Source organism: Fragaria vesca, linkage group LG1 (genome assembly GCF_000184155.1).
Source record: "Fragaria vesca subsp. vesca linkage group LG1, FraVesHawaii_1.0, whole genome shotgun sequence".
NCBI classification, from domain to species: domain Eukaryota; kingdom Viridiplantae; phylum Streptophyta; class Magnoliopsida; order Rosales; family Rosaceae; genus Fragaria; species Fragaria vesca.
This window is the reverse complement of record NC_020491.1, coordinates 21129100-21138979: the sequence shown is the minus strand read 5'-3', so window position 1 is coordinate 21138979 and position 9880 is coordinate 21129100. Positions and strand designations below refer to the sequence as shown.

The 9880-nt window shown below is 38.1% G+C and overlaps 2 protein-coding genes across 2 annotated transcripts in view; one reads left to right on the top strand and one right to left on the bottom strand.

Annotated features, from left to right (window-relative positions):
* Positions 1–6312, bottom strand: part of LOC101301148 (BAHD acyltransferase At5g47980-like) — an 8404-nt gene extending 2092 nt beyond the window's left edge. Inside the window, exons 1-5 of the mRNA XM_004289524.1 lie at positions 6270–6312; positions 4722–5134; positions 4167–4625; positions 3997–4077; positions 2833–2906 (exon numbers count right to left, since the gene is read on the bottom strand). Of these exons, the coding sequence (XP_004289572.1) occupies positions 2833–2906; positions 3997–4077; positions 4167–4625; positions 4722–5134; positions 6270–6312 (1070 nt within the window). The remainder of the gene's footprint in view (positions 1–2832; positions 2907–3996; positions 4078–4166; positions 4626–4721; positions 5135–6269) is intronic.
* A 469-nt stretch (positions 6313–6781) lies between these two features.
* LOC101308025 (protein RFT1 homolog) lies at positions 6782–9339 on the top strand. The gene is made up of 6 exons (XM_004288575.1): positions 6782–6945; positions 7036–7278; positions 7407–7478; positions 7647–7862; positions 8219–8337; positions 9187–9339. The coding sequence occupies exons 4-6, from the start codon at positions 7677–7679 to the stop codon at positions 9263–9265; spliced, it is 384 nt and encodes a 127-aa protein (XP_004288623.1). The 5' UTR covers positions 6782–6945; positions 7036–7278; positions 7407–7478; positions 7647–7676; the 3' UTR covers positions 9266–9339.
* The last annotated feature ends 541 nt before the right edge of the window (positions 9340–9880 follow it).

Genomic DNA, 9880 nt, shown 5'->3' with positions numbered 1-9880 from the left:
AAAAACTGTATGAGCTAAAATTTGAGAAGTCTTTAATGGCGAGGGTAGAACAAATGTGGGCTTAGCTGGTGCTAAATGAGCTAAAATCTTTATGATCTATGCAACAAATATTTTTATAACAAATTAATGAAATTATGTGGATGCAAATGGTTTTAATCCATCCACCAAGCATAACAGATTACCACACACATGCCGAAGATATTGCTTAAACAGGGTGTAAAAAGTTTCAACTTTTAACCTGGAATTACAGAATACTGATCACCAAGATTATTGCAACAAAAGCAAATGGAATTGAAAAAAAAAGGTTTCAATTTTATAACCAAACCTTAGCTTATTATATCCAAGTATATGTATAAGTAACTTAACTACTAATAGTATTAGGAGTATCGTTCAGAATGCATTTTGCTTTGCAAGAATATAGTAAATACTTAAGGTCTAAAGACAAAAAGATGTGAACCAAAATAGAGTAAATGCTTATGATCGTCTCTCATCATATGAACCAAAAGATGTGAGGAGTAGAATATGCATCCCGACTCCTTACGATCCATTAAGTGTAATGTAACTACTGATGCTTTGTTTACCAATTTCCTAGAAGAATTAGATACCTCCTCAAGTACAGTGTGCCCAATTGTCTAAAAATTTGCTTTGGTTTCGATTTAAAAGGAAAAAGGAAAAAAAAAAACTGGGAGAGAGGGACCCCTAACAGAATGTAGAAGATCTCTACTTTAGATTTCTTCTGCTCATCTTAGTATGAATACTTGTCTTGTTATTACATGAATTGAAGAAGCTATGCAAAAGCCATTAATTTGACCAAATGGAAATTGCGAAGTAACCTGACAAATTCAAAGAACAGAAGTTCAAATTTGGGACTGCTCTAATCTGAAATCAATAGAGTTACCAAACGGCAGATCATGATGATGATTCACAGGTGATGTTTCTGTGCCAAGCAAATAAGCAAAGCCAAAAGATAGGTAAGGAACAAATCTCCCCGCTGTCTATTCTTAGTAAATGACGACTTTTAAGAAGAAACTCTTGTGTACCCTTAAAGTAAATGACGACTTTTAAGAAGAAGAAGAAAAGCAAAGTCACTAATAAGGAAACAACCAAACCGAGTTTCATGGCAACTCCCAAGAACACCAGGTCCAACCCTCCAACCATATAAATGTCCACCAACCAACATACAAAACTCACTTCTCTCATTCTCATTCTAACCAAAAGCCTATGCATAATAAACCAACATCTAGGACTCAAAAAAGAGAAGATAACAATCAAAGAAAAAAGCATCTGACAAAAAACGCAAACCAAAGAAATAAACAAACAAATCAAAGAAAAAAATAACAAATCTCCCAAAAATTTGAATATTTCCTTTGCGTAAAATATTGTTAATTACTAAATTCATACATTGTTATCCCCCCCTCCCCCCCCCCGGGTTTTGTTTATTCTTTTCTTTGATTTGTTTATTTATTTCTATGGTTTCGGTTTTTGTCAGATGCCTTTTTCTTTGATTGTTATCTTCTCTTTTTTGAGTCCTAGATGTTGGTTTATTATGCATAGGCTTTTGGTTAGACTGATATTTGCATCTACTTTGAGATATTGGCCAATGCAGATATATTTTCTGCAGATATACTAATTTCTTCGATATTTGGTAGAATGTATGTGGACATTCGTTTCGTTTTGTTTCGTTTCTGTTACTTACTAAATTCATACATTGTTAGTAACATCCTGTATAATATTCCACACCACGCCAGCCAAAAGCATAACAATATTTTGCGCATAACCAAACCTGATCTCACCACCGCATAACCAAATTGAACCATATTTCAAAACATATAGTGGTTGGTTATGCGCAAAGGAAATTGAATACATATTACAGATGCACTATATGTTTTTGGCAGTATGGATCCATGGATCATGTTTTAATGGATAACAGATGCGCTATATGTTCTTACCCTAATGCTTTGGAATTATAGGTAACTCCTGATGTCTGCTAGTCTCAGCATAATAGAATTTGCTGAAAATTTGAGATCTCAGAGAAATTACTGATAAGGGTTGTAGTCGGGTAGTGTCCTTTGCCTTATGACGAATATGAAACTGTTAATGAAGAGCTGGACCCAACCATATCACCATTTGAGCTCGGCTCTATATTTATATATTTTGCAAGCTGCTACTGATTGGTCTGCTGCTAACAGAGATGATACTATGCTTAGAAGTAAGAACCATGGTATGCTGTTATGGTTCAAGCTACAAACTATTAGTTGTAGATGTGGCCTGGTTATGATAGCAACGATGAGTGGTTGGTAGTTTTACTGCTTAATGGGGAGAGACTTGACATGGATAGGTTGTTATCACGCACCTACAAAAACATTAGATGCCTCTAAACTAAATAACTATTTGGCAGAAGGCATAATAAATCAAAATTACGCAGAGTTCATCCCGCTGAGCAATAAACAAAGTTACTAATCCATTTTTCACCCAAACCTGTATACACCCCAATTCCACTGGTCACAACAAATCAAATTGTAAACCATCTCCCAAAACACAATCCATCATCAACCCAGACAATAAAACCCATCATATTCAAGCAATCATAATCTGTTCCTTTCTAAACACTAAGCTCTCAAATCCATATCATCCACCAAAGCTACAAACTTTAAGTTGAAACATTCAATATAAACCCCAGATCAGTTTGCAAGGTTATTAACTTTTCCATAATCTTGACTTGGCATATTATTAACTTTTCCAAGGTTTCATACTGTAGGATTCTTCACATTTGCAAGGAAAAGTTTTATAAACATAAATTTGAAGAAAAATAAGAAAAGACCAATCAAATACCTTCTATTGACCGGTAACAGTATGGTTGATCCCAGATGGCTTCTTTTCCCAACCAAATTCTGACACGCAGCAGCCTGCACATGCCAAAAAAAATCCATAAAATTCCAATATTTACACAACCGAAAACATAGAACTGAAAATTTGAGTCTTCAACGACCAAAACAAAGCATCAAATTCTAGACTGACAATCATAAAATGACAATTAATAAGGAAATTAAAGGCAGATAAGAAAAATTCAAACCCAATCTCAAAGAAATCAAAAGATGTGGCAGCTGAGAAGCAAAACCTAAGTGTTGACTTTTGTAGGATTAGGATTCAAATCGATCAGACAGAACCCAGCAAGAATGAATACCAAAATTGTCTCTCCAAAGCTGAAACCCTAAAAACCATAATTCGGATATATCTGATCACTGACCAAAGATTTGGAGAGCCTCCAAAGCAAGAACGGCTGAAATAGCAACTCCAATCGAAATCTGTTACGCCCTCGACTTCTTTTCTCTCGTCTACCTCCCCTTTCCTTCGAGCAAATCTGACTGTGAAGCGGTGGTGAGATCAGGTCTGGTTATGCGCAAAGGAAATGTTGAGATGTCGACGATGACCGATGTTGATTCGATAAGCAACGGTCTGCTGATATAAATGAATTGCAGCCAATAGAGAAAGGGGGAGAAAAGAGCGGCAGCGATGGCAAATTCGTGATTCAACTGGAAACAGGGAGGAAGAGGTAAGTTCCAGGGGTCCCTTACGACTTCCTACTTTACGTAAATAAATATACTAGGTGCCAAAGGTGTGAAGGTTTCAACGACTTGGTTGATTAATTGGAAGGGAGGTACTATTCTCAGGCTCTAGTTTGGATGGCATGCTCGACTGAGAGTTTTGAGACAAGTTATAATCAAGATAGCTAGCTCAAACCTTTCACCATCATTTGGGAAGGGAGAAAATACCATTGGATACGGTACAAGGGTGGCTTGAAGTTTAAATTATCAAGACAAGAGCGCAAATTACATAGGAAGAGTGTGATGGACATTGGTGACAAGTATAACTAAGAAGCATTACTCATCAGTTCAGAAATTCAAGTTTCATTGAAAACAAAAGTGGAATGAAAGATGACGTACATCCATATAAAAATTTGTAAAGTTTGCTAAGATTTGTGGCATAATCACATACGAGAATGAGAACAATTGCGCTAGGGTTTGCAGATACAAATGAAAGGAGCTCCTCTTCACTCTCAAATATAGCCATTTCTTCCTATCCAGTGTCACCCACACTTCGATGCCATCTCCATGTTTCGTGTCGATCAATATAAATAGGTTCTTGTGGTTGGTTTGGCTAGTGACCCATGTCGGCTTCCCCCAACCAAAATCGAGCTCATATATGGGGAGCTTGCACAAACTTGTACCCCTATAAAGATTGATGCACCCCTTTGTGCTCTTAAACAACTCTCTCCTCTCTCTAAGCGACTCGGACACAACCCTGTATCCATCTTCGCCTTTGAATCTGTGCGCCTTCTCCTTGTTGAACTCTGTTACTCCTTTCCTCATCTTAGCCACCAACTCCTGTAGTTCCGTCTCGTTTTCCTTGAATATCACTTGAACCGACCAAAACCAGTTTCCCATCACGTTTGGCGCCACAGCCGGGACTATTCTATTGCCGAAACTTACAATTTGGGAAAACACAGTTGTCCCTGAAGCAGTCTCCGGCTTCGATCTATGACAAGCAACAAGAGCACTTCTGAGGATGATTGCCGAAACAAGTTCTACGTTTGTACCTCCGATTTTTGCCTTGAGACTAGCAATCTTTGTGAGATCAAACACGAACCTTTTTGTCGTCAACTATTGATTTGGGACTAATCCCAAGCTGCTTGGGACTGGAAACTCTCTAGGAGGCAGCACAGATGCTCCATTAAACTCAGGCAGCGCTAGTTGATCGGTTTCACCACGGTGTATGGCAGCCCATGTTTGTAAAAAATTGTAATATCCGCCGGTATCCCCGATCTTGTGTATCGGCGACGCAGCAACAGCGACTCCTCCACACTTGAAAAGACTCACTTGAACGATCAAAACAACTGAACCCAACGCGAACTCAACTGTTTTAGGCTCAAACTCGGGGATAAGGTTGTTAAGCAACTTGTGCTGGGGAACTTTGAGCAAATCCGAGAGGTGGCAGTTAACTCGGGCCTCGAGAAAATGAGCTCCTTGGTCGTTGCAGTCGACAGAGGCAGCGGTTTTGAGTCGGCCGGCAAGTGGATAGAAGAGAACCAAGGCTTGGGAAAGAGATGCTTGCAAGCTCTCTGAAACAGTGGAAGCTGAATCACTAGAAGGGGAAGAGTAGAAAAATATGATAGTTGGGTATAAGGTAGGAGGCAGGAGTTGGTCCAGGAAAGAGAGCTTGAGAGTTGTTTGGTGACGAGGGTTTAATCATCTTCCTCGTGGTGATTCTTAATTACCAGTGGATGACTACATGCTAATTCAGCCATTGATCTCTCAATCGGAAACACGTGGTCGATCATATTTATTATTCATGAATCTACTGCATGAGGAGTCATGCACATGGCCCCGCGCGCGCCTAATACTCTCTCGAGACTGATCCATTCGTTATATATATATATAACTATTAGTTGATTATAGCTATCATTGTGATTGATTTCTATTATTAGGGGAACGTAATCTAATTCATGCAAATTTTTTTTTTTTGAAAAGATCTAATTAGTTCATGCTTTTGATACGAGCTTGGAGAAACGACATAGATATACATGCACGAGTAAGGGCATCGTTGAAGATTTACTTATGGCGAGGAAAAACTTCATTGATGAAAAATACCTATAACGACGAAAATAATTTTTTTGGAATTTTTATTAAATATAATTTAAGTATTTTTTATGTATCATTGGTGAGGAAATAATAAATTAATGATGAAAAATATATGAGATTAGGTGAGGAAACATATTGTGGCTAAAGAATAACGATGAGAAAAAAAATATATTCATCCCAAAAAAGATTTCGGGAGAATATATTATTTTCCTCCTGAAATTTTTCTTGACCACCATACCCTGTGGCATAACCACAGTGGAGCGAGAGGGTTCAATGAGATTGGTTGGGGCAAATTATATATTATACAATATTTGTCTTTATTCAGACACTAAATTGAGAAACTTGTTTTGAATATTGATTAATGTGTTCCAAGTCTTGTCTTCATTTGAAGTTTTGAACAAGGCTTTTAGACTCCACCCATGCCAAACCTATCATGACTGTTTTTTCTTTAATATATATGTTGCTAATCAAAATAGTAGAGAAGTTTTCCCCGGTCCCAATTTAGACAGATTTATTGGCAGGACCAGGCCCGCTTACATGCGGGAGTGTTTTTGAGGGACATAAATGGACGATCCACTTAGGACCATTAGATTTAAATGAAACTGATCTGAGGGTTGAAAAAAACTTTACCCTCATCCCCCATTCGTGAATACACAGCTGATAGCATACCCATCTTCAATCTTTTTCTCCTCTCTCTCTCTCTCTCTCTCTCTCTCTCTCTCTCGTTGAGAAATCCAAGCGATGCACAACAATAACACCGCCGCGCCACCGCCACAGAGCAACGACGTTGTTTCCAATCAAAGTTGAGAATTTTCGAATCGTTACAGTTTAAATTGAAGAAACCCTAAAGAATCAAACCACAATTTGCACAAGTCAAAATCAAAAAGCAATGATCTTTGGGGGCTTAAATTGGAAGAGAATGAATATGGGTTTTCATTCCACCCATAAATCTTGAATATGGAATGTTTTGCACCTCTTTATTTTTTAAAGAAGTTTTGATAGTACCGGTACCTCAATTTTTATGATACAGTCAAAGTGGTACCCATACTTTAAAATCTATCGGTGTGATAATTAAACTTTGTTTTCGCTACCAAGAAAAAGAAAGGGCTAATTTCCGTCACGGTGCCGATCAAATCCACCGAAAAAGGGCAAACGACATTTAACCCACACGATACCCTAATCGAGTCAAAACTAGTCTTCTCCTCCTCTCCTCCCTCAATCTCCATCTCTTCTCTCCGCAGCCTCTTTTTCTCGAAAACCCTAAATTGCAGAGGAGACCGACGCAGCCGAAGCTCTCTAGCCAAAGGTAAGCCACCACAGCCCCATCTCTCTCTATCTGAGTTTCTAGGATTTCAGCTTTCAGGTTTGATTGGTTAATTACTGTGTTGAATCGCAGAAGCGAAAATGAGCCTGGGAGCTATTTCGGGAGCCAAGGCCAAGAAGAAGGGAGCTTCGTTCGTGTGAATAAGATCATGGACATCGCCTGACTGGAGAAGTTCCTCCAGAAGCAAATCAAGGTCGGCGCCACGGCCGGTGCTCTCGCTGACTCTGTTTCCGTCACTCGTGAGAAGAACAAGATCACCGTCACTTCTGACTCCACCTTTTCCAATGTACCAATTTGCGTCGAATTCAACTCTCGGTACTTGCTTTTGCTTCGCTTATCGTTTAGTTTTACAGATCTTGTAGTATTAGTCTGGTTCTGTACGTATTTGGATATGGTGTGATTCTCTTGCTGTTTTGTGTGGAAATTGATTATTACTATTGCAGCGGCCTGTTTTGTCTTCTGGTGGAAAGGCTTGAGCTTTTCTGATCCATATGGGAAAGTGATCTTGATTACAGGTACATTGTTAGATCTGTTATTGCCTTTCTTTTGAAATTTTCATGTTGTTTCTTTTGCTTCTCTATGTCTATGGATATTGTGGCTAATCTTAGTGTTATCATGATGACATGTGTTTGCTTATAAATCCAATTATGGTTTTTGAATAATTTGTATTGCTTAAATTTCAGAATCTGTTGATTGAACTCATTATTCATAGAATGCATCACTCACCTGAGTTAATGCATCTGGCAAGCAGTGCGTGTATATTAGAACTATTGGCAGAGCCCTTGTATATCCTTTCTCAAAACTTGCTTCTGCTTAAACTAAGGCTAGCAGTTGAAACAGCTGCTACCTTTTTTCACTCCATAACAACAGCCATTCTCTTTGGCATGCGAGTTGACATGGTAAGATCTTTGATCAAACTACATGCTCACATATTCTTTATTTCCATATAGCGCCAACCAGGTAGTTTGTAACAATCTTATTTACTTCTCCTTTAGTCATATTCTCTGAAAATATCCTCGGAAAATTTGATGATGCCCATAAGTTCCATAGCCAGGTGTGTTTTTCTTTAGTAGAACCTTTTTTGGTTACTGAAGTGTATAGAACAAAATTTGTGGCACTTATTATTTTAACTAACTATTTGAGAGGATATGATGAAACAAAATCAATACTGACACAGTCTACTATAGAACCAAAGTTGATGATTTTTGGAGTTAGATGCAGATTCTAATTAAAAGTCCTAATTGATCTGCTGCAGGAAAAAGAGATTATATTTGCATTGTCACAAACAGCTTATGGAATGTGCTTGTTCCTAGGGTATTGGGTCTACTTTCTTCGTTTTCGTCCATATAGAAGTTCTGCTCTTTTCCCCTTCAGGTATTATATTCTTTTCCCCTTCAGTCCTTAGTTATCATCAATCCTTGTTGCAAGTTTTTGTTCATTAGTTGGTTGCACCATTATCTTCAGTTTTGTCAAGAAATTATACTTGGTTTGCATTCTAAGTTGTAATGTCGTCTGACATATATTTAATGAATGTTGCATAATGGAAACATTACGCTTTTCTTCTCTTGTTCCTTTCAAACACTTGGTGAGGTTGTTGTTTTATAGTTTGAACCAGTGCACAGGTGACTAGCTCTTTCTCGTGCTTATGTTTATTTATTGAATTCTTTTATATTTATGATCTATGATTCATTTCTTTGTCCCATTTCATTTTCCGGGAAGAGTTTAGCAACTTCCTAAACTATAGAGGACCAATATCCTAGCTTAGTCATCTCCTTATTTCTCAAATGTCCTTTGTGCCACCAATTATGTTTATTTTTCCATTAAAGAGACTAACTCCTTAGTTCTCAGATGTTAGTTTTCACCAATGTCCATTTTTCTTCTTGGTTGTTGAATTTCTTACCAACAGTTCATATTCCGGTTTCAGCGGTTATGTTGCAGTGACTATGAAGTTGTAGTTTTGTCCATTTCACCAGTTCCTTCATGATATTACTAGTGGTCTGGTTATGTAGGTCATGTTAGTTTGAATTGACTGGTAATGGCTTAAGAAGTGGTTGGAAAAACCTTTCTTAGGTGGACTTAACTGTGAAATTATAGCGATCAGCACCTTCGAGTTTTTTTGACAGATTGTGGACAACAAGAGCTGGTTCTTGTTGTATTTGTTAGAATCCTGATTACAACTTTTCTGTATGATTTTTTCATTAAGCTCCGCCAATTTGTTCACAGGTCCAAAGAGCACCAGCCCCACCCAAGGAATCAATACCTCACCACCCAAGGAATCAATGAAGTTGGCAATGGAGGGTAGTTCTGCTGTAAATGGTAGTGCATCAGCCTCAACACAGCCTCCTCAAAGCAGCCAAAATCACGCAGCAAGGAGTGCTCAAAAGTGAATGTGTTGGCTTTTAAATTAGAGAAACAAAATGTTTTGGAATAAATTTTTTGGAAACAATCTGGTTCCTTGAGTTTTTGGAAACCAATTAAGCTTGAATTCTGATGCATAGTATGTTTCTCATGTTGATGTTGATTTTAATTCAGTGATATTGGCCGCCCTTTTTAGTTCTATGTTTGAATTTTTATGTTATATTTCTAGCCATTGGTAGCGAAATAAAAGTTTGGGTATCACATTGACAATTTTAAAAGTATGTGTACCATTTTGACTGTGCCACAAAAGTTGGGGTACCGGCGGTGTATTTTCCTCTTTTTTAAAACGCAAAGAGATGATTTTGTAACTTCTTGGACTCGGCCTTCTTCAACCCAGTAGCTACAGCCATGCAATTTCGTAGTGGTTATCAGGATAAGTCGCGTCGTTGCTCTTCGTTAGAGCTGTGCACATCGTCTGTTTTTTTTGGGTAGTTGTCTGGATTTCTCAACGAGAGAGAGAGAGAGAGAGAGAGAGAGAGAGAGAGAGAGAGAGAGAGAG